At 42.0% G+C, this 24,877-nt stretch overlaps 2 protein-coding genes across 3 annotated transcripts; one reads left to right on the forward strand and one right to left on the reverse strand.

Annotated features, from left to right (window-relative positions):
* The first annotated feature begins 5,565 nt into the window (after positions 1-5,565).
* nkpd1 (NTPase, KAP family P-loop domain containing 1) lies at positions 5,566-6,998 on the forward strand. Its single transcript, XM_048979987.1, has 4 exons — positions 5,566-5,575; positions 5,982-6,110; positions 6,277-6,516; positions 6,941-6,998. Exons 1-4 carry the CDS (start codon positions 5,566-5,568, stop codon positions 6,982-6,984), a joined length of 423 nt encoding a protein of 140 aa, XP_048835944.1. The 3' UTR covers positions 6,985-6,998.
* A 1,882-nt stretch (positions 6,999-8,880) lies between these two features.
* esyt3 (extended synaptotagmin-like protein 3) lies at positions 8,881-23,790 on the reverse strand. 2 transcript variants are annotated; one of them, XM_048978200.1, is made up of 23 exons: positions 23,262-23,790; positions 21,395-21,436; positions 20,729-20,863; positions 20,212-20,288; positions 19,781-19,850; positions 18,285-18,374; positions 18,087-18,142; positions 17,484-17,604; positions 17,177-17,353; positions 15,918-16,000; positions 15,722-15,770; positions 15,349-15,438; positions 14,431-14,493; positions 14,207-14,266; positions 13,143-13,214; positions 12,933-13,019; positions 12,008-12,157; positions 11,392-11,828; positions 11,120-11,218; positions 10,602-10,733; positions 10,411-10,516; positions 10,254-10,303; positions 8,881-9,853 (listed from the first exon to the last, which is right to left on the reverse strand). In XM_048978200.1, the coding sequence occupies exons 1-23, from the start codon at positions 23,556-23,558 to the stop codon at positions 9,802-9,804; spliced, it is 2,595 nt and encodes an 864-aa protein (XP_048834157.1). In that variant the 5' UTR covers positions 23,559-23,790; the 3' UTR covers positions 8,881-9,801. The 2 variants fall into 2 exon arrangements, with proteins under 2 accessions (XP_048834157.1, XP_048834158.1); XM_048978201.1 differs by lacking the exon at positions 23,262-23,790 and adding an exon at positions 22,498-23,242.
* Between the last annotated feature and the right edge of the window lie 1,087 nt (positions 23,791-24,877).

Here is a 24,877-nt window from a genome sequence, read left to right on the forward strand (position 1 = left end):
GATAAGATACAGTGCCATATGTGTATTCCGAGGCATCTGAAAAGTGATGTAATTGCGCTGCAGTAGTGCATCCAAACTCCGTAGATTTCAAACATCTACTCACATGGAAGTTAGAGAGGTAAGTAACATCGTCCTTCCATCTTTTCCAGTCTTCAGCATGCTTTCCATCGATGTTCTCATCCCAACCATGTTATTTTTTATAGAGATCTTTCAATAGGAGTTTAGCAGGCAAAGTGACCGAAGCCAAAACCCAAGGGGGTTGTGGATGGAATTGACGACTGATAAAATGCCTCTTCTGGTCTTGCAGCTTTATACTGTAGGTGAAAGTATCTATTTCCGTGTCCCATTGTACACCAAGTGTCCTCTGTACTTAGATCCAAGTGTCATGTCTCGGATCCAGGTCTTTCACCGGTTCTGTGTTCTTCAGGGATTGACACCTTCCTACTATGCTCATCCACATTGTCAAGGTGAAGCCTCCACTGGCACACAAACCACGAAGATCTCTGACTAAGGTCACTGTGTCATCCTCTGTAGCTACACTTTTCAGTCAGTCATCTACGTAGAACTTGCACAGGACTGTTTGACCAGCTTCTAGAGATGCAACATCTCTGTGATCCTCTACAGTTCTTCTCAATGCATATGAGGCAACACTTGGTGAGGAAATGACTCCGAAGAGGTGCACTGTCATATGGAATTCCTTCATAAGCTCATCCAACATGCCATTGGGCCACCAAAGAAATGGAATGAGATCCACATCATGTTCTGGGACTTGATAAAACATCGACTCAATATCTGCCATTACTGCTACTGGTTCCTCACAAAATCTTAGGACACCTACTAATGTGTTGGTCAGGTCAGGCCCCTGGAGTAACTGTACTATTCAGAGACCTATCCTGGAACGAGGCTGTGCAGTCAAATACCACTTGCAGTTTTCTTTTCTTCGGGTGATAAACTCTGTGGTGTAGTATATAGAACACCCTGTTGTCATCATGCTTCAGCTTATGTGCTGGAACCTGGACAGTGAAGCCATTGCCAATCATGATCTCTATGAAACTCTTGTAATCTTCAAAGAATTCTTCTTAAACATCCTAAGCAAACATACTACAATACTACATGCTGTTCCACCACACAACGGTTATTAGGCATTTGGAGCTTCTCAGTCCTGAGCGGCAATCCCATGCCCGTTCCCCAAAACCATCGTTTTCTCCACAGACTGCAAAAACTATTTGTCTTAAGACATCTCTTCCTTATCATCATAACTACACTCTGGAGAATCTGTGTTGTACTGTTGGGTCAGTAGTTTCTCAGTTTCCATCACAGAGATTCTGCCTACTGAGAAATGAGGCGGTTCATTATCTGTGTCGTTCAGTTCTTTCCTGCTGGGTTCATTCACAACTCATCCAATGGCTGTCTTCACTGCATAAGGACCTCCATTTCGACCACTGATTATGCGCCATGGTTCCAACACTCTTGAACAGTTAGCTCCAATAAGTAGGCCTACCTCAGCTTCTATCTCTAGAATGTTCACTTCATGACAATAAGGTCACTTCTGTATATCTGACTGTTTGGGTACATTACCATTATGAACAGGTATACTGCTATGCGTGAACACCTTGGGTAACTCAGTGAACTTGGAGTCTTCCAGCCCACACATATTCTTAGTCTGTCATCACTAAACTGTTCATGGCCTTGTATTCTCCTGGTTTATCTTGACCCATAATGCTAAGAAGAATTCATGTTGGTTTTCCCTTCACATTCAATTTCATTTTCAGGTCTCAGGCTCTGCTTTTCGGGTCCAGAAAGGTGTACATTTCAACATACTTGTTACTCTGACTTGACCTATACTTGTACTAGTGATAGCAGACATTCAGCTTCTTGGATCCCCGTAAGGCCACAAGACTCTTGAGTGATAGGAACTTGAGAACATGGCACTCCATTACCTTGAGCACCGTCTTCCTTTTCAGGTAAGACAGAATTCTCATTTTTTACTTTGCGTAGAATGTCTGGGTGCTGTAATGCAGTCTTTACACTCAATTCTTCGTTTGCAGAATTTGCTGAGATGGCCTGGACCCAAACATTCAAAACACAGGCCCTTTGATTTTAAAAACTCCATTCACTCTTTATGTGGCTGACCTTTGATTTTATTGCACAAAGCAAGGGTATGAGACTGCCTGCAGTATAAACATGACTTCTACAAGACAGTGACTGTTTTGCCTGAGGTTGCCGGCTTAACATGAATTTCTTGAAGCCTTTTGCTTTAGGCATAAGCATTAGTTACGAAACGGCTTCCACGGACCTCTTTCTTTCCAGGATGCCTTTCCTTTTGGTCACTCTTTCCACTTGTGGTTGGGCAGCCATCTGAGATATCACAGAAGAGGGAATCCACAGCTATCTCAGCTTGGTGACCTATGAAATTCACCAAATTTGAAAATCTTGCTCTCCCACCTCTTCAATCTTTGAGCTCAAAAGCTTTGGTGTGCTAATGTTCTCATTTTGCAGGGCAGTTTTGATATCACTGTCCATAGGTTTGTAGGATTATCCATCTCTTCTAAAAAAATCGATATCTTACATGGAGATATTGCGATATCTGATGAAAAACATTGCATAAGCATTTAATGCTTTCCCATCATCTGACTTCACTTGGGGCCATTTGAGTGCTTTGTCGATGGACGCGCTGCCGATCTGTAGCTCATCCCCACAGTGCTTATGAAGTAGCTGCTTTGCTTGACGGTAGCACTTGCTAGATGTCATATAGGCACAACTGTGGACAAGCTCTTGAGGTTCAGCAGCTGTAAATTGTTCCAAAAAGTATAATTTATCTTGATCATTGTCGGTCTTCTGCTGAATTGCATGCTCAAACGCCATCATGAAGGATTTGTACTGTAGTGTATCACCCTTGAACACAGGAATGTCCTTCGTTGGTAGCTGAGTTAGCTGCGGTTACCTTACAAGTAGCTTGGTGATTACATTCTGCCTTTGCATGACTGTTAAGAAGTCATCATGTCTAGCAACTTGAGCATCATACCTGCGATTGGAGACTGGTTATGGCAGTTGTGGTTGAGGTATTTGAAAGTGCTGCTCTTGAGGTTGTACATGAACATTCAAATTCACTTGTGGTGGTAGCATCGTGCTAATTCTATGCTTCTTCACGTTCCCGCATAGAGACACTGATGCATAACTACTCGAACCATCTTCAGACCTTTCAGATTCTTTAAGCATTTTAAATTTTGCTTGGCTTTCGGCTAATGCATTCTCCATTTTTTTCCTTTTCAGCTTTAATTCTAGCTGCTTCAAACTCAAACTCTTGCTTAATCCTGGCAGATTCAATCTCAAGCTGTTGCTTTTTCTTCAGCGCTGCAGCACGTTCCAGCAAGTCTGCATGTTCTGCTTCCTGTCTAGCACATGTAGAAGAATCTCGTGATTTGACTTATGCACAACCCACTTGAGATGCGCGTGTGTGAGCATATGCTACATTGCTGACCCCTACTTGTGAAATACTCATTCGGTTTAACAGCATCTTGTAAGTCTTCCTTTGGCACTGAGAACTCATGCTTAGCTGCAATCCATCTTTTAGTTGTTTTCATAAATTCTCTGACTGATGATTCTTTAGGTTCAAACCAATTGTCTTGATCATACATTTTTTTCTTATTCAGACAAAAGGTTACCAACGTCTTTATTAGAACTATTAAACATTTAGAGACTGCAAAATCATTTCCATCATAGCTTTCACATTTTGGACATTTTGAGCATCACACCTCATTGTCTCTATTTTCTTCATTTTGCTTGTCAGAGTTCCTAATGTTTGTCTCCTCAGTGTTATATACCTTTGCAATCTCTCCTCTAATGCCTTCTCTGTTAGCTTGCGTGACCTGCCCTGCTCCACAGCATTCCCTGTTCATTTTTATCTTACAAATCGTAGATAATGCTTCAGCTGCATGCCAAGGTTTAAAGTACTTTCCTCAAAAAGGGCCTTTCTTAAACAAAGTGCAAACAACTTCTCAAAAACAGGCAAAACTCTACACTGACTGAATAAAGTCTTGCTATCAAAATACGTTTTTGCAGGGAGAGATAGGGCTCGCTATTTCTAACACGCGGTTTAACTTTCGTTTTTGTCCGAACTCTCTAATTATCTTCGCGCACCCAAATCACATTTTTTCTTCATAATGTTCAGAGAAGAAAGGATGACTTTTATACCTTTTCCTGGAGCGTGCTCAAAGGATTACCCGCTTCGGCGTTAGCTTCTTTCGGTGAGCACTTGTCCTTTCCCACGCGAGTCGGAAAAATGTCCGCGTTATCCGCCTCCAGGCAATCCAGCTTAGTTCCGCTAGCGAGTTTTTGACTAAATGTAGTGCATCTCCGTTTCATTTCTTTTGTACTACCCTATGAAGGGAGTGAGATCAGATAATCTTTTAAAAATATTTATTTGAAAACACAAATTATACAGGGAACTCGAGACTTGGTCGAAAAACTGTGTTGCTTCCTACGTCTCTGGCTTCAAACTAAAACTACGTCCAATCAGCTATAAGTGCTCAAAATATTTTAGAATTTATACATCACTAAATTGTGTACTTTAGGGAAAGTATTATCTATAAATTCTGATGAAATTAACTAGTATTATTAACACTTTTAAAAATTTAATTATTACTACCAAACAATTGCATCCTGTTAGGCTCTTACAACGTCTAACGCTGAATGTTTATTGCTATCGTTTCAACGCCTATACACGCCATGACTGGTGCAGTAGTACGTTATTGTTTACATCGGAGTTCCAATTGAAATATGGGCGCGTACTCTCTCAACTGTATTGACAGAGCTTGCCAACAAACATTCATATACAAACTTCTGCGAATAAATATTCAGAAATTGTCATTGTCTTCTTAGTGAACAGAATGTTGAGTTTTGTTGTTATTTTCAGTCGAATTCCAGCCAATTTTGAATGTTTTTATATTCCTTTATTTATTGGCTTGTAATAAATTTATTATAAAATAAATGTTTTTCCTCAGAAGGGTAGTACATGGATCGTCGCAGAAGCGAAAATACGCCTTGTTTATCATTTAATGTGAATGATCATTGATCATTGGGGGTACGTTTTGGAGGAAAATGTTTAAAATATATGCCTCATTGCGGAAATCGACCCATTTTGCGTTTGTAGGGTTCTAAGGATTAAAACAATCATATAAATGTATAAACTGAATACACTATTAAAAACGAAATTTAGAATTACTACCCGCACATGCTCATCTACCGCAACAAGTGCCGAAAAGGGCGGGCATAACTATATAGGTAAAAACTGGACCGTTGCATGATTGACAGCATTATTCACCAATAAGGTGAGCCACAAGGTGATTGGGTGGCCATTCTGAGATTAATTCACAGTGGTAATCAAAACAATAGAGCTGGAGTATTTTCCGCTTGGAGTCTTATAGCCCTTTTAAATGCCAGGAATAATAATAATAATAACAATAATAATAATGAATCAGTAAAAACGTAACAAGTCTACTTTATTGTTTTGCAGGAAGAAAAGGTGTTTTTCTTTTTTTAAGCGACCACTACAGCATCATTAAAATGACTGAAGGTAAGCTGAGGGAGTGTTTGTGAATACATAGAGTCAACCTGGTAAAATAAGATGTTGGCTATGGATCCCAGAGAGATGTTTTCTGATATGTAATGATATTTAGTGATTTTTACATGTTCTTTTTTTCTGGGGTAGCAGAACTGGATAAGCACCGTGCCACCAATACTGGGTAGTAGCGATACAGTGCAGCCCCTGGGGATCCCCCACCATTTTGGTGTTGTCTGTCTGGATGTTGTTTGGGCTTGTATTGATAGACTTTGATAAGTGGGAGACTGGTACCAAGAGCAGAGACTTAAACTCAAGATGGATCATTTGCGGCATTGTATGTCTCTGCCGATTTTCTGTTGCATCCTCAAGTATGTGCTGAAGGGAATTAAAAGCAGACGTTGCTGATTTTCACCTACAGAGCTGCCTTCAGACAGAATCTATGCCTACGCCTTGTCCAAAACCCTCAGCAGGATCCCCACCCCAGCCACCGTGGGCCTGTACTCATCCTGCCACAGTCGCATCCACATGGTACTGAAGAGCATAGAGAGTAAGTGTGCAGTACCTGTGGGCGAGAAGAGGACCACTTATTTAAATATAACAGCACTAAATTCTGAAATCATATGCAACAGATTGTCCGGTCAAAATCAGGTACCATATCATAACATCATATCATAAGTGAGGCTCTTTCGTCAGCTGTTCTTTCTGTTCCTTAGGACAAATGACGAAAGAAGCTCAAGAGAATGAACACTGGAAGCACAGGCAATCTGTAGTGGATTTATTCAAAGTTATATTCAGGTTGCTCTTCTATCAACCAGTGGACACAAAGGAAAATAAGAGACAAAAGTCTCTGCGGTACATATTCGTGAGGTTTAGTGCCTGGCACTTTGCTGCCAGTGACATGCTGTGGGCTGGTCTGGTGTTGCGGCTGTATGAAGCTTTACATGAGGACTTTGGTAAGTTCCTCCTGAGCCTATACCGTGTAACTCAATACAGAACACCGATGACAAGGATAGTGAGTAGATGTGGTACCGCAGAGTGGAAGTCAAAGAAGTTCTGCTGCATTCCTTTATGGCTTTTCATACTTTTTGTACTCCTGGGGATCCTGGTAGGATTCTCATTGATATTTTGTTTCTCCCAAGAGGACATAGATGCACTAGATAGTAATATAGAGTTACACACGATTGAAAGCTTTTTCATTGGAATTATTGGACTGCCTGCCACCTATGTCATCAGCTACGTGTTTCTTATTGTGAAAAACATTTTCTACAACCAGCGTGTTAACATCAAGAAGATGATGGACAATGAGAAAGTGAGTAGCCAGCTGGGGTTTATGAATGAGGTGAAGAAAGAAATGGAGATCCTTTCCTATTTCATCAGTTTCATGGAGACCTTTGAGAAAAAGAAGATACGAGTGGTGCTAGAGATTACCCACCTGGACCGATGCAATCCAAGGAGGATTGTCTGCGTGCTTGATGCCATCAACATCTTACTTTCAGATGAAGGCAGTCCATTTATTTCCATGATTGCTGTGAATCCAGAAGTTCTTGCTGAACAACTGAATTATACAGAAAGTTGTTTTAGTAAAGAAGACCAAGCTCATTCCTTCTTGAACCGTCTTGTGACGCTAGCTTTCACTATACCCGAGCTGTGTGATTCTTCCAAGCGAAATATCATAAATAGGATTTCCTCAGGACACTTGGAGCTTCCAGATGACGTTGAAGATGAACCACTGCCCTCTTCCTTTGAGAAATATTCAGAGGAATGCCATATTATTTTAACTGAGAGAAAAGACCCAGAAATTAATTTGAATGAGGAAGATCTTGAGAACCTAATAGAATCAGTTTTTCAGTGTATTCGTGATAAATGTATTATCCGTAAGTATATTACGGGAGACACTATGTCTATAAGAAGAGTAATTACCTCTGTTAGAATGTCAATCATCATTATGAAGATTTTGGGACATGACTTGCCCTCCGCAGAGCACATGGCTGCTTGGGTGGTTCTAGCTAATCAGTGGCCATGTCGGCTGAGTTGGATCCTCCAGTGCATAGAGGATGACAAACAGAATGCCGAAACAAACCAACAAAGCTTTGATACCTCGAAAACTTTATGGCAAGTCTTCAGTGAATCCAGGGTGGAGCTGTACATGATCAGAAACAGGATTCGTCCTCTCTTGGAACAGGATGGTGACCCTGAATTGTTTGAAATGTTTCTGAAGGTTAATTTCACATTCACCATCAACGATGCCAACAGGTTGAAATTGTCCACTGTGAACCTGGACCACTCCATCCAAAGGCAGCTGGCTCGGATCAGGGGAATATCCAGTCTGAAAGACACAGTTAGCCAAAAAACACCCATACCACTGCCAGTCAAGAGCGTCATCAACATGAGCACGGACGACATCTGTAGGGAGGTAAGACAGAGGTCGTTTTTAAGCAGGGTGTGACGTGCTTGGAGACCAGGAGAACAATTACCCAAAAAACACCCATACAATTGTACTCCATTTCTCAGCTGCTATGCACAGTGTCATGTGATCTCTGCTTTAAGTGATGTGCAACTAGGGCAGCATTTCTCAGACCAGTCTCAGGGAATTAGGAGAGAGCAAAAACGTGGTCTTGGGTTCCCCAAGGACGGGTTTGAGAAACAGTGGGCTAGGGTTACCACCTAATCTATGTTAGAAAGGACATTTTGAGCTACTTCAGGTTTTACAATCTACTTTAAAACTGAAAGGCTCCTGTGATTGGCTGAATAGTTCCGTTCCTCTTATGCTTTGACTGGTTTTTTTCCTTGATTGAAAGACTCATCTAGCTGTGTCACATTAATATTAGTGGCACATGCATGATTATGAGACTGACCAAATTGATACCCAGCAAGTACTTAAGTGAAATCCATGTCCTTTTAATTGAATTGGCAGTTTACCAATACTGTTCTAGCTCAAAGTGTCCTCCCTGACATGGATTAGGTGGTACTCCTACATGCAGCTGTAGTATACCTGACTCCAAGTTGTTTCTAATCCTTAGCTGAAGAAACTGGAGCTTCCTGATTGCTATGTTGCCCTGGTGCGGGAGAACATGCTGGATGGGCGTGCCCTGGTCTACAGTGATAACAGTGAGATCCAGAAGATGCTGAAGATGCCCCTGGGGCAGTGGACAGCCTTTGCCATCCACTTCCTGGGTGTTACTCCACCTGCCCCTTCCTGCCTGATTATAGGTGAAGATAAAGCAGATGTAGCATCATCAAAAAGTCACATTTCCATGTGTAGTGAATCACGTCACATTTCATAGAAGAGCCGTACACAAAGACAGCATTTTCATCCATTTCATATGTATAGTTTTAATGTGCAGTTTCACAACAGTTTGGATCTTCAGTGGACATTTGCTGTAACCTTGTTCTTCACAGAGCTTGTTATTGTTAAACCGAATATCCCAGATATAGAAACAATATGACAGACTGAAAAAGTAAATAATAAATATCACAAATGGACCAAAAAAAAAAAAAAATCACAAAAAAAAGTTGAGTGAATAAATGTAACTTGTAGCCCAACCTCCTGAATATGATTAGAGGGTTGAACAGTAAAAGTGTCTTTATATAAGCCCCGAGTTTGTGGTGCTGCCTCATCTCTCTTGCCTGTAATTCCGAGTGCCAGCGTTTCAGACTGGTAACATTTTGTTAATGTTTCATTAATCTGCTTGCCAGGGATGTTCTGGAAGCAGCCGCACAGCTTTCAGCACACTGACACGTTACACAGGCCATCTGATCCCGCACTAGTGACACAGCGACGGCTATCATGTGATCCAAATACACGGCTGGACGTACATTGAACGCGGAAGGCTATGTAAACAACGGTAATCGTAACTATATGCTCCTTATTGCTCACCGAACTTTATTTAGCCATGCACTGCATGACTAAATTCCCGGAATTTGATACTTTAATATATATTTCATACAAATTTATGCCTCTAAAATAATCGCATGCTATTCATGCAAAAAAAAGCAAATATGAAATTCATCATGTTCAAAATTTCAAACACAGAAACAAATTCAGACAAGTACAGAAAAAAGTCAACAATAAACACATGTACATTCCAGAAATTATTTTTCCATCTATAAAATGCTTTTAAATTAATTCAGGGTAACATAAGAGCATGACTAGAAATGGCAGAAATGAAAGACGGAGAGGAGAAAACGTGGAATGAAGCTGCACGTCTCGAGTCTTCATTCTCGCAGAGAAAGTTGGTTTAAATTTCCCTCTGTTCTGGCCTGTTCAGCCCAGGTAAGGTCAGCTCAAACCTGCGTCAGGAGAAGTAAACGGAGGGATGGACTGAGCATAAGTCTGCGGATCTTCTCTGTACGTCACGTTAGTTTACTAGACCTCTGGCAGGCCAGTCCTTGCACTCCAGAATTCCAGTAGGACTTACTGCACTTCAACTGCAAAGCTTCACCAAGCTGTGCATTATGGATTTTTTAAATGGCTGATTTTCTCATAAGCTTGATTTGTGCATGTACTTTGTAGCCATTAACAGTCATGTCATCCTGTCAGTAATTTTACAACAACCTGTTAGTTCTGTATATGTGATGCTACTTATTTGTGTCGATCAGGATTAATAAAGTTACATTCATAATTCAAGTTACATTCAAATTGCCATTTTATCACTGTTAGTCATAGTTAAATGAGCAAAGCTGCCCTTACCAGTCAGTGAAGCCTTTGACTAGGTCCTTATCGGATAAATCAATCACCACCTGTACAAAAAAGGGGCAAAGTCTTAACTGAAACACCAAATACACAGGTATATCAAATGATACTGTTCATTATACTATAATTCATACAGCGTTTCCTCATTACATACCATCCCAATGTCCTTTCGTTCACGTTTGCGGAACATGCTGTTATTTTTCACGGCTACATCCAACTTCCTGGTCTTTACCGATTCAATCGATCCAGCAAATTCAAACCTACAAGACATGAGAACATTAGCAGAAATGAGAAGAGGTGGAACAGGGCCTTGTGTCCTCAGCCCGGATAGAAGACAAGCCGTACTTCTCATTGAAGACCGGATTCATGGTCTTTTTCCTTACGGACGTCTTCATCCTGTGTTTCCAGGACTGGTCAGGAAGCAGGTAGATACGGACATAGGTGTCAGACCCTTCATCGCTGCAGGGAAACAGGCTCCTGCAGATCACAGAAGACATGCTACTCTTAAAAAAATGGACAGCTGTTGCAGTTGCATCTCAAACAAAGCCCGCAGAAGAGGAAACAATGATAATCTTCTATGAACTTATCACATCGACAAGTTAAATTTACATCCAGTTTCCAACCACATGATTGCATGTAATAAAGGCGATGAAGACGATCCAAGATCCAAGTTCACATAACTGTGCAAGAAAACCCAAAGGAAACTTGGAAACTCATACAACACAAAGAGGACTCAGGTTTCAAACTCCCAAACCTAGTAGTTGGAGATGACCATGTTCTCCACCAAGTCACTGTACAACCCTAAAAAAAAAAGACATAAAATTTCTTGGTAAAATTCTAACTTCTTCATGCAGCCCGCTCACCTGCAGGCATTCACGACGACGATGAGCTTCTTCCTCAGGGCAGCATACCGCACAGTCAGATGAATCGCTCCGAAGTCTCCCTGGTGGTTCAGGATGGCCCTGCAGTCAACCCAAGACCAAAGCTCAAAACATCACACCATGACACCCAAAGGAATCACACAAGCACTGCTACCAGAGATCATCCAGAATGAATTAGTAAAGCACGATAGCTCTGTAGTAAAGCGTGACAGCTCGGATTTAAGAACAGCACCACCACTGTGCTGAGGACTCACTCGGGATAGGGCTCTGTCAGGTCGAAGCGCGACGATGTCATGGATTTATCGGAGAAAATGTTGTGGGAGTCATATTGACGAAGGTGCGACAGGTCTCTGGAGCTGGCCGTGGAAGAGAGCATCGACTGCGTGTCGGACGCCGACTCGGTCCGACGGGGGGTATACTCTGATTGGAACTTTCTTTGGGCATTAACCAAGGGGGTGCTTGGTAGGACATCTGGATGGGCATTGCTTAGTGTACTGGATGAGGTACTGGGTAAAGTACCATAATGGGCATTGGTCATGGTACTGGGTGAGACTTCTGGCAGTGCACTGGGGGTGCTCTGCATTCCAGGGGTGGAAACGGTGTTTTGCAGATGCCCCTCTGAGGTCTTCTGGGTTTGAGAGGCAGGGGGGGGGCTCATACTTTTGGGCTCTGGCTTTTCTGGCTTCAGGATCTGTGGGGGAGGGACACTTTCAAGGCTATGGCATCATCGGCTGATACAGGCCCAGCAAAACCTGAAAATATGAGCCACTGACCATTTCTTTGGGAACACAACTGCTGGACAGACCCCCAATCCCAATGAAAGTCAACTGGGAGTCAACAACCTGTAGTTCACTATCATTTTATACTCACTCTGAGGCTAGCTTTCATCTTGAGATGACTGTTGGCTCCCGAGCGCTCCAGCAGAAAGCGCTGATCCAGCGTCATGTCAGAGACGGTGAGGAGGCGAGCGAGAGGCAGCGTGAAAGTGCCGAGTAATGTTTTCTTCTCGTGCTGTTTAACCTGATTTTCCCAGAAGAAAAAAAAAAAATAAAAATCACTCAGCAGGAATATGGGACTAAATAAATAAACAGAGGAACTAGAAATAAGACGTTGTGCAAAACAAACCTGCAGGGCAAACATCAACTAGACTAAAGGGCAACTCAAGATTCAAGAAAACCCACTAAAATTCATGTGTCCCAATAATGATGAATACTGGTGACATTGCATCATGCTAGGGGTGGATCCAATGCGAATTCTGAGCGACACAATCTGGTCTGAAGACAGGGACCAGTAAAGCTTTGTTTTTTTTGTGTTTGTTTTAAAGTACTTTCATAAGCAGCATGTTTGGTACTGGAAAGTACTAAGAGAAATTCTGTACCATTCATAAAGAATGATGGAAATGAGCTTTATACAATTAGCCATATTTATAACTTTAAATGTTGTATGTTTCCAGGAAACTTACATTTAAATGACATATATCACTTGTCAAATAACTAGATACATGAGACTTAAGAAGTCATCTAACACAGTGTTTCCCAATACAGCCCACCGTGTTCAACGTCCACATTCACTCCCAGCTCCCATAAAAACATGGACTATCTGTGGGCCCCTGAGGACCAGATTGAGAAGCACTGATATAACATTTCACTTTCTAAGAAAGCTGACAAGAATCACTCCAGAAGAGTAAAATGACCTTGGTACTGATAACAGGGTGTATTCTCTCCAGGGAGGGGTAGAGGGACACTCTTCCATCCACCCAACACAAAGATCTGACTCGTCAGAGCAATATCCTTACCTGGACGTGAAGAGACTGGTTTGTCACACTTTGAACGAAGAAAGTGAAACAGTCCTCCCAGACAGGGTCTTTGGATGCAAACACCACCTGTTGACGAGCAATGGGAGGACAGGCAAATGGTGAAGCAAAGATGGAGGAGCCGGTTTCATAACGTCATCAATGGCGAGCACAACTAAGCAGTGCCCAAGAATGACACTTAAACATCCATACCTTGCTTTTCTGACTCTGTTTGTCAACGGAGACTTCCACATAGGAGTCCGGGTTGGCATTTCTCCTGGTTACCTATAAAGAAGACGGGGAAAAAGTGACTATTTAGGCACTAACCAGGATTTCTTCAGTCAATAAAGCCGTACTTTTCTGAATAGAAAATAAAAATTCCAGATAATGAGGAGATAGTAGCAAAACAATATCACATTTAATGTCCCCCTAAATGTTTAACTGAAATCACCAGTCACGTTGTGCTGTGACAGTATATGACCACTAGAGGGATGAAAAGGTAATTTGTGGCACAACAGTATAAAACGCAAAGAACCTAAATTTTGTGCCCGACCCTGGAGCAGGAACCAGAGAAACAGGGTGGGTGATGAAGAATGGGTGCAGAAAGGGCTCATTTCTGAAACCTAAATATCTTAACAGGGCTGTCATTGCTGGGACAATGAAGTCACCCCTCCCCTCAACCCCCCAAAAAAAAAAAAAAAACACTTAGCAGGGGTTTGGTTGGTGCAAAATGCAGTAACATTTCGAAGAATCTGTTTATCTAGTTTTTATAGTATGCCACCTGCAGCAAACTTAATACCAGAGGCAGCTGCTGACCAAAACATTTACTATAGCAAATTCCAAATATTAACATTCATTACATTGTAGTCCTAATCATTTTCTATTGGTTGCTAATTTCACACAGATGTACCCCTATTTAACCTGTTTATCAAGTCTTCAATTGTGTTGCTATTAACCTGGTCATTATCCATAACTATTCAATCAATTAAAGTTTAAGTGTATTAAGTGTATTAGCTTTCTGAATTGAATGTTTTGTTTCAATGAAGTTCCCTTATCAACCTGCAGGTGGTGCTGTTTTGCACAATACATTGTTACAATTTTTTTTTTTACGTTTTTGGTTTCACATGGAAATGGTTGTTGTCATGATACATCGGCATCATAAAGATATCAAATGATATGAATGTTACAATTTCTCTCTTTTATCTTAAAGAAACCTCCACAGCTTGATGCCCTCCATAACGTCACAGGTCCGAAGATTTCCTCACAGAAATCTGTACCTTGGTATCCTTGTGGTGCTTTCCTGGCTTCTCAGTATGGCTGAACTCACTTTGGTTCTTCTGCAGAGGAGAGAGACAAAGTCGGTTGGCTGCCTTGTGATGATGCAGCATGAAGCGCCAAACAGCACCACAAAGAAAAATGACTGTATAAACAATCCTACAGCAGCTGTAACACAAAGAAGATTTCAGCAGATCAGTGTCTCTGACATCACCACCACACTTACTGGCAGGTTGGAGGCGCTGTCCACATATACAGCAAGCATAGCACAAGAACAGCCATCCAGGGTCTGAAACAGACATGAGACCGGGGGTCGGAAGGCATAAGAGGGCCCCAATTGATACTGGAGCACCTAGACAAATCACAGACTATGGTTCTGAGCCATTTGTCCCACTTGGTCCCCACTTACATGCTAACAATCTTGGCATGCACGCTCATGCACTTACTGCAAGTATTCAAGGGTTTCCCGTTCCTCAAATAAGCCAAGTGCAGGGAGCTTCAAGTGGACTTTATTCACAGTGAAGTCCACTTTATCCACACTTTTGCCAATACCACATGGATGTGGTCTTTGTCCAAGTATATGGACCACAATAAAGTACATCAATGATGGCCAATGTTTACATTGAACATGGAGACGTCTGTCAGCGTATCAGAGCGCAATATATCACCCAAGAGGTTTCAACTTGAGTGTGCAAGGTTGTATAATGAATGCTTACATAGCATAGGCTACAGTGAAGAACAACCGCAGACACTACTAACACCATGACAGCATACATGACATGGCAGTTTTACAGAGGAGGTGGGACCAAGACATAAGATTGGTTGGTCCCGCCACCCGTAGTTGCCTGGGTAATCATTTTTCGCAAAGCTACCATAAGCTGAAAACACATTTTGGAAAACATGAAACAAGTGCTATGTTTTAATAAGATTTCAGAAGCATTTCTTTCCAATTTGAGCAGTTATTGAATTATTGAGAAGTAACACCTGCCAGACTCTATAGGTGCAGCAACAGTTCATGTGGCATTTCCTAGAGTGTTGGTGATGATTGCTTGCAGAAATGTTTATTCATATAAGCTCTTTGCTAAAACTCTGCAGAAGATGTTTGTGCGTGTATACCCATAATTCCCTGCAGCTTGGCTCTAACCTCCACAAGCAGTTTGGGGTCCGTTTGAAGTGACAGCCACTGCAGATTCAGATGGACCTTTCCATGCTCCACTCCTTCCAGTGGAAACCACTGCAATGTACAGATTATATAGAAATCTCACATTTCAAGATTCTGGACTTTTGCACTAAACTAGGAGGAGGCAACACACATAAAAGCAAGGACTCTCAAGGTGTCACTTGACACCCTACAAGCAATGTTCAAAACCATATGCTGATCTCTTCTACCATTCAGAACATTGCCTGCATGTCTTTCGAAATGACAGTAGCCCAGCTTCAAGATGAGATATTCATCTGGAGCTCCTCTCATAGTGCATGCAGATATTTGACGCTTTCTTTTTTCATGATTACCTCACCTTGTCCATAACTCGCAACTTCTTAACTTCTCCAAAATCCAGGTTAAAGCTGGAGACACAAAGCCAAATCTTAACGTTTACGTTAAGAAATCCTGATAAATTGTCAATCTATCACAGTGGTATGCTGACAGCAAGCGTTTCTCCTCTTGTCAAGTCATTTACTTAAATAAGATTTTCATGAAAATGCTGTTCTCACCGGCCCAGGAAGTCGTCCTTGTCCGTATCTTCATCATAAAGCTCTACTTCCAACTCCTGCCCTGGTGCCTCATGGATCACAAACTGTAGACACACAGATGGACTTTACTGATCCTACGTAGAAAATTCAACTAACCAACTGAACTTCATCCGCAACCTTCAATACCAGACAGTCTGTAAACGCCAAACACAACCCAGCTGTAAAAACAGAGTTTAGAAGTCAATTGTTTTTTATATTTTTCACAGCAACAACTGGCAGATGTTAACCATCCAAAATCATTCTGGTAGCTAATGCCCAATTTGCTGCCCATATTATGAAGCTGCCCAGCTTGGGACTGTCAGCTACTGGTCTCTCAAGGTCAGGTTAAGCTATACTCAAATACAGACCATTTCTGACAAAAGAGATGTTTTCCACTGAAGTTCAGGAACCTAGTGCCTGGTTTCAAGTTCCTCAACCATATCTACTGGGAACATCTTCCACGTGTCTCACTGCACAAAGCTTGTAGGTTGAACTTCACATGTAATTTCATACAAAAGTATACCGCAAGCCCCAAACCAATGGAAGATTGAACAAGTTATGTTGTTGGTTACTGGGGGATCGATCGCGCAGTGTGAAGGACAGGGCCCAGCCTTTTAGCTATATTTTATTTATATGACCCACAACCTACTTATAATTCATTATTAAATCTGGCCAGCAGATCGATCTTTGTTTTTCCACAGAACAGAAAGTGATAAAACGTTATTCCATTAATCAGCACTGGCAAGATCCACTGCTAGTACCGGTGATGTTAGACAAAAGTATAACGGTTATTGATTGAATTTTACAATGCAGAAATACGGAGATGCAAACAAACACATATTCATTAATGCAGGAAATGTAATTGAGACACAAAAATAATTTCATCAGCTCAATTTTTGCTACACTACCATCTCTTTTCTTAGTTAGTACTGGTGCTTCTGTTCAGCTAATCAGCAAGTTTATCTCTATAAGCCCTACACAATAGTTCTTGCTAGAGTGAAAAGTACCTACTCCAGAGTAGGGACTAAAAAAAAAGGTTCCAGAACTATCTCAGAGGAATCATAATTAAGCCAAGTTCCAGGGAAGGGAACATGATATAACTTCTGAGTCCCGGAATGAATCACTGGTTCTGGAAAAAAAATCCTGCAGTTGGAATATAACTATAGACCTAGCATATCCCATTTGTCACGACAGAGTTTGGTAAGTGTTGATTGTTAAAGCCTAATGGGATTTTTCCTCACCTCATAGACCTCGTGCCAGCAAGGGTCTAGTGTCTCTTTGATCGTCTTGCTGCGTTTCTGGGTGCTGCCCACTTTCAGGATGGCATATGGGTCTGACTTCCCCTTCATCAGCCCCATCATGTAGCTATCCATGGCAACCAGGTCTTGGGCCTCCACAAGGTGGACTCGAGCTATCCCCTAGAGCACACTCAAATTAGTATCACAAATGAACACTCACCGTGTAGTTAATGATGATGCAATGTCATACATCTCAGTGAAAAACTAAACCAACTTCTTAGCGACCCCAGCAGCAGCCAAGAAGACTCACCCGAGGAAGGGGAAAGCGCATTTGGTCCACCTTGACCTGGTCTATCAGGGGGATACACATGCGGTTGGGCAACATCATCAAGGAGGCAATCACATCTAAGATGGCAGATTCTGTCATGTTACTGAGCAGGGGATGAAGAGAGAGGGGGGAGGGGAACAGTCATAAGCATGAGGGCTCAGCTACACAAAAAAAATAGATCTAATTTTCACTACTCAGAATCGGTCTGCACCACTATTAACTCATAGACCTACTGTATGTTCACCAAAATAGGGTACCTAAATATCAGATGAGCGTGAGAAAATATGTGGTTAATTTAGTGCACCCAGGCACAGTGATCTTAAATTAGAGAGAAAATATCTTTATAGTATATTATAGTGCTTATTATGGGTCATTTTCCTATGGGGCCATCCTAAACATCTGCCAAAATTTTTATACAGCTAGAAATTTGGCTAAGGCAGATTAAGTAGAGACATTCTGGTCTTCATCACGGTCCCTTAGCTCTGAGAACTATCCTTCTTGAGTGAGCGTCTTGGTGGGAGGAGGGTTACTTAAAGGTCCTCCCTAAAACTAGAGTTTAGAAAAACACAGCTGAATAAGCCGTACTTTAGTGCTGGTGAATCCAGGAAGTTGGTCACTCCTGTCCAGTCTATTTCCAGTGTCTAAATATACATAGTAAAAGACATCCATCAAGATACAGCATGTATGCATCAACAATTTCTAGGAAACAAATTTATACAAACAAGATCTTGCGATTAAATTTAAGTTAAGACTGTCAAATTTACTTGGCTCTTGTCTACTCACCGGTCGGCGTATGAAGAACATTGTGATCCCACCCACCAGGGGAGACTGGCCAATCAGAGGCTGAAGAACCACACGCAGCATTCCATGAAGCTGAAACAGAAAAGATATTGCCCCAGACTGCCATTTTAGATAACACCGAATGCATTTTGTCATTAGCAGATGTAAAAAGTTCAGGTTCAGACAGTAAAAATCCAGACTAAGATTTTGTTCCAACCAATCAGTTGAGTACAGTCAACTTGAGTACAGTTGACTGTGACTCATTAGATTCAAGTCGTTGGTCAAAAAAAGATCTTCATCTGGATTTTTACTTTTTTGATCTGAACGTTCCAACTCTGCTCATTACTTATTACTTTCAGTGGAAAAACCTCGATGGTGGTAAAGCCCTCCAATATCTGTTAGAAATTTATAGGGACAACTGGACATGAAGAAATGCCCATAACACAGGAAGAAGAAGAAAAATCCCACACAGACAGAGCTGGGGGTAGATTTCAAGCATTTCAGAGTCCCAGCCAAACTCCCTCTTTTTCACACTGTGAATGGTGCAAGGGCACCTTTGCACCAAATGGGGAAGCAATGGAGGGGCCGTTACTGGGGGTGACCAGACAGGGCCTGATAAGCAAGTGTGTTTTTGTAACTGTGGAGAAATGAGTGCAGCGGAACAAATGAAACTGTAAAGGGCGTAATCCAGGTTCAAACAGGAATAGATATTCATAACAATTTACATATGAATGAGGGAGCAGTTTATCTGTTCCCTAGGGACCAGACTGAGAATAAAGCTAACTTTGGTACTAAAAGAGGAAGTGTCACAGAAAGGACCAAGCATAAAATACAGGAGTATAATTTGACAAACAAATATGGCAGAGAGAAAGACAGCCAGATATGTGTGCATAAACAAATAAATTAAAAGGTCTTTAGCTTGCTGTGAAGATACCTAAATAGCAGACCAAGCATAAAATAAAATATGTGGTTAAGTATTTTCTATTGTCAGGACGCAGAGGCAGCATCCCAGAGAAGGATCCGGAACACAACACTTTCCACAAAAGTATAGACAAGAACCGAGAGCCAGAAGATTAAGCCAAAGTTAGAAGGAAAATTCACATCCACAAGACGTGTAAAGAGAATCATGAAAACAGCACATCACAGACATGGAGCAAACTCCTGACACAAAGGGAAAACTGGTTTTTCCTGCTCTGTTTGATTGCTTGGGAGCAGTCAGACATTCAATCGCAATCTTTGTTTGAAAGAATGCAAATTATTCAACTCTGATTGGTTGGCCGTTGACAGAAGCCCATTCCCATAGCTCAGGTGGAGTACCAGATGGAAGGATGGGGCTCGTTTGACCAGTTTGGCAAGATGACTCAGAAACACTGAGGAGTGTTTGAGCAGCGCGTCAGGAGAGCATTGACACAGCACACAGGTGGGTATACAGGGCACAAAACATAAGGGACGAGAGGAGATGGAGAAGATGGGACAGAGCTACCCCAAGGTGCACACACCTCCAGACTTTTCACTCCAGCGGTGATTGGTTTCTTCACATCAGCATCAATGTCCACGTCACCCACATAACTGCCAATCAAAAGAAGGAAAAAAAAAAAAAAAAAGAACCCTTTGGAGATTGTTTTCCCAGAGAGCGATGATAACATGTCAAGACTGCGCCACTCGAAATTAGCATGGCTGGATGTTTTTCTCTCATCTTTCAGAGAACGAGCCCTTTAAAGGAGGCAAAAGACTTAAGTGCAATGTGAACTGTTCTTTCAATAACAATTTTGCCCTGACACACACAGACACACATATCATGTTATTTACTTCAGGTGAACTTGAAAACCAGGCCCTGCATAGCTCAGCATTATTTTCAGGCCTAGGGTGTTTCGTGGAAAACCTTCATTCCTGTCCTCTGAGGACGCAGCGCTTTAGGTGGCAGACATACCTGAGATTCAGGTCTAGGACGACTTCTCTCTTGTCCACTTCCTCAGTATATGCCTTCACTCCAGTGATCTTCAGGGGCTGAATCAAAACACAAAGCACATTGAACAACATGGAATGCATTTTACCCAATGGAATTTAACCATGACTCACACTCTATTATGGGAGTTTCATTTACCATCGTTGCATTATCATTGCAATACTGAGCATTTATGCTCTTATAATACAGTAAACAGCAATATTACAGTCATGGTTTATCCCCTTGACCTAGGCAAATTAAAACATGGAAGGATTTGCATTTGATTTACTGTTAATTTAAGATTCATATATTTGTCAAACAATTATGCAACAGAGGTACATATTTTTCTTAATTTTATATTAAATCGCACAATTATTAGACTACAGAGGAAACTAATCAGGGATAGTTAGCATTGCTACTGTACTGGACCCCAGGAAAAACTCCCCCCAAATGTACCGCTAATGATGGTGACTTCAATAAAGGGAAAGCAAAATGACTCAACCTTCTGGCCAAAGTGCACTTTGGTAAAGGTGAAGGTTTTGAGGGCAGGGTTAGAACTCTGGATGGATGGCTGGACCTTCTCCTTCAGGAACTTCTCCATGAACATTCCAAAGAAAGGCCAGGCTTGCAACAGGATCTTTGGGGGAAAAAAATCAAGCAGGGAAATGTTCTTGAGGCGTGAACTAAAATCACTGCTTTGAAGCAGCAGACATTTCTGAAAGTTGACCGACTTTTGCAGACAGTGCACAGATACTGCTGCCTTAGGATCAGATGATGCAGTCTGTCATGTGCTGTACGGACTGCAGCTGTAACCCCAAAAGCAGAAAGTTGATTGGTTGTCATACAGTCATGTGTCACTAAATGACATGGATGCCTTCTGAAAAATGTATTGTTAAGCAATTTCATCATTGTGGGAATATAAGAGTGTACTTACGCACTGTGCGTAACGCGGCATACTGTTTTAAATGACACTGTTTTTTAATAAGTAGAAAGAGTACGCCATAAAATAATGATAAAAAGTAGAGTATAGGAAATACATAAACCAGTAACATTATTATTATTAAGTATGGGAGCACCATCATACAAGCTGTCCGTCATTGACCAAAACGTCATTGTGTGGCACGCAACTGTAATTATAAGAGGGCAATGGAGGGAAATAAGAGTGTACCTTATTCAGCCATTCGACCTTTTCAACCTCTGGGAAACTGACCTGCAGTAGAGATAGACAGATAGACAGAGAGAGGGAGTGGAGTCTATTCAATAATGGTGAATTGTAAACTTTTTGGGCAAAGTATGATAAAGACGACTGAAACATTGAGTATTTTGAGCACAAAAATCACTCGCTTAACCATGAGTTGGTGACCCCCCCCCCCCCCCCCCAATGTGTAAATGCACATTTACACATTACAAATGAGTACATCAATGGCATGGTTAAGAAGGCAGCCTGACATTGTTCCATTGTTCACTGTTTTCATACCGTTATTGAATCTATACTTGTGTGTTGGGTCTCCAACACTCTCCACAACCATGACATATAACTTATGCATCTCTTTGACTTTGACTGCCCATCATGGAGGTGGCAGGACATTATAAACTGCTTTTCAGTCAAAACTGGTGTTGGTTCCTTCCCAAAGGGGACGTACTTTTGCCAGAATCATATCTGTATTTACAGAAACAAAGTCTGACCAGTTTGTGTTCTCCTGACTTACTGTATACAGCTAGGAGTAAATAATGGAGAATTATGTCTATAGTACACAAGTTAAACCTTTATGGATGTACTTTGCCAATTTTGTCGTGGTCATTAGAGACATAATCTCACATCTCCACAAAAATCAGCTACTAATCCAGCAGAACTGCAGCAGAAAGGATCCAGACATCAGACCGATAAGGACGACTGACCCATCGAGTCCTTCGGCTACAGAAATCACTCACTAAACCATGTGTTTAAAAAGTGGACAGCGGGGGGGGTTGCGAAAAAACCAGGTGGAAAAAAAAACGTCTTTAAAGATCATGACGAAGTGCTATTTTAAATATATATGCAACTGATACTTTCCCATCTCTTCCCTAAAACACTAGAGTAAAAAGCATCAGGCAACTAAACAGGCCACCTAACATTTCAGGCCTGTCAGAATGTGCCAGTGGCATGCTGAAGGCATATGGTAATACGCAATTATTGAATTATTTGTTAATTACTAAGTCGGTGAATAGCCATGTCCTACTAATTTGTTCTTCAGGTACAACATGCATGTGGAAGCTGCACAGGACAGACACCGAAATGTCACGCTTGTAATGCTGACAAAAACGACAACCTGTCTCACAGCATTCTGGGACATGTGGTTGTTTTACAGCATTGTTTTAAAGTCTATACAGCTTTTTCAAAAATTCGGTTTGTTTCACAACCTCTAACTTACGCCTTTGCACATTAACTCACTCAGGTCTGTGTACACCTCTCAGGTGAGCGATATATAATACGGAAAACAAATGGGGATATTGCCGCACCGACGCCAAATCCGTCAAAATCAGATTATGACGTAAATAATATAATGAGGTAAACCATTCAAACAGGAAAAATCAACGTCTGCTGGTTATTCAGTAGGCCTGACTGATATAACATAGGAGACCTAGCACGTCTAGAAGAGAGTCTGTGGCCTGAAGTTCAGCTCTGAAAAGCGCTTCTCAACTCACATCTAAACTTAAACTAAGAGAGATCGAGTCTGTGGACCGTGGTCAGAGTATTTAAAATTTAAAAGCAATTAAATCTGAGTGCTGCGGAGATTTTTATCAGGACATTAAGTTACATGCAGTCCAGATAAATAAACACGCAAACACCCTAACAACAAACAAGCCACGCAAACAACAACAAAAAAACAAACTTGATGTAATGTATTAAAGTTTTTAAGCAGGGTGGTCGCTAATAAAAAGAACAGAATGAGTATAATCGGGGATTCTCTTTTATCCCCAGTCGGGTGGCATGAACCTGAGAGCGTTAATAAAACCCCCGCAGTGAGCCGAAGCTCACAGGCAGCGCCACGCACCCACGCCGGCATGTTGAGCGCCTTCAGCTCCCGTTTGATCACGCTCTTCTCGTCCTCCACGAAGTCCACCGCCGTGTCCAACCGGGCGCTCTTGCTTCTCTGGTTCTTGCCCCAAAAGGTCCACATCGCCAGGCACAGCAACACCCAGCTAATGCTGAAACCCAGGTAGCCCGTCAGGTACACGGGGTAGAGCACCAAGAGGAGCTTCCCGAAGTGCAGTAGGAACTCCATCGGAATCTGGTTCACGGCGGCGCCCGGGCTGGGCTCCTTCTCCGTGGTGGCTCCAGGAGGATTCATGTTTTCTTAATGTCAAACGATTCCTGGAGATCGGAGTGAGGTGCTGCAGGGTCAAACCTTTAAACAGAGTCAACCAGTGAGTGTGCAGCCCATCACCAAATTGTGTTTTTTTCCCCTCTGTTTAAAATCTACATCTAAACATGTCTTTGGTGGATAAGCCGAAATCGCGATTGGATGCGGGGAACTTTCTGACTTCCGTGTTGTGAGCCGCAGATCTCCACACCCACTGACGGCTCCACGCCCTCTCCACCCCCAAGACCTACCAGGTGCCACAGCGCGGCGCATAAACCCGTGTGAGACAGCCGGTGTCAGGCAGCCGATGCCTGTTTGCGTGGAGATCCGTGACCCAGAAGCGGAGAGGTGTGACGGGGGGAGGGGGGTCTTTTGAGTATGCTTGACGGGCACCAGTGCTCGAATTAGGGACGCGGGTAAAAGTTATTAATTTGCTGATTTAGCGATTCTGCTAAATCGCCAATGATCGTTCAAATTTGGCCTGTCTCTGGTGGTCGGCACTGCCCACTTGTAGCCGCGCCCCTGCCGCTTTTCCCTGTAATATTTGAAATCGGCGGTAGAGACCAGCAGCTTTTAACATGGTACTTCACAAGTTACGTCCCAGTCACGCCTGCTAAATGTTTTATACAAGTACCTGCACATTCAGAGAATGAATTTTACTACATATTATGCACTATTGATATGGTCAGATTTTCTTTTTAGTAAAAATGACCAATTATTAATGAGGCCATACATGTCCGGGGTTGTGGGTGCAGTACCTGATTTATGAAAATGTGTGGAATGACAGTGTAAATCACATTTACCATGTTAAGCCAACCGCTTTCACTCGGTATTCGGGTATTTCAGTATTCCCTGATACGTCACTAGAAGAAAATATGCATATATGCAATAGCTGTAATGTGATGGTTTAAACTCCAAGGTCTGTAAAACCCTTTTTTTAAGCCTTAAACCATTTCATCTTGATCAACAGTCTAAACCAGTCCATCCCAGCACACACCACTCCACACACAGAGGTGGAGCAGAAGTCTGAAGGTATGATGCCAAACCTCTTAAGACACCAGCATGCACCTTGGGATTTTTCTTTTCTTTCTCGAAGTTCTAAATGTAACAATCCTGGCAACGCTGTTACTGAACCGAACAGTAATTATTAAATATACCACATGAGGGCACTGTTTATCTACATTAGTCCGAGCTGCATGCTATGCGGACCTGAATAACACAAGGCTGAGGTCCACCCTGGATGGGATTGCCAGGCTATTTCAGGGCACATGTATGCAAGGAGGAAAGCACCACAACATGGGGAGAAC

This window comes from Brienomyrus brachyistius, chromosome 16, assembly GCF_023856365.1.
Source record: "Brienomyrus brachyistius isolate T26 chromosome 16, BBRACH_0.4, whole genome shotgun sequence".
NCBI classification, from domain to species: domain Eukaryota; kingdom Metazoa; phylum Chordata; class Actinopteri; order Osteoglossiformes; family Mormyridae; genus Brienomyrus; species Brienomyrus brachyistius.

Excerpts from the sequence above, each read along its gene's own strand:
- nkpd1 (XM_048979987.1), top strand. Across the intron at positions 6,111-6,276 it reads GGTACTGAAGAGCATAGAGA|GACAAATGACGAAAGAAGCT; the intron begins GTAAGTGTGCAG and ends TCTGTTCCTTAG. Across the intron at positions 6,517-6,940 it reads AGCTTTACATGAGGACTTTG|TTTCATGGAGACCTTTGAGA; the intron begins GTAAGTTCCTCC and ends CTATTTCATCAG.
- esyt3 (XM_048978200.1), bottom strand. The coding sequence starts at position 23,558 with ATGAATCCTCCTGGAGCCACCACGGAGAAGGAGCCCAGCCCGGGCGCC. Across the intron at positions 15,439-15,721 it reads AGTTGCGAGTTATGGACAAG|TGGTTTCCACTGGAAGGAGT; the intron begins GTGAGGTAATCA and ends TGTACATTGCAG. Across the intron at positions 12,158-12,932 it reads ACCAGTCTCTTCACGTCCAG|GTTAAACAGCACGAGAAGAA; the intron begins GTAAGGATATTG and ends TGGGAAAATCAG.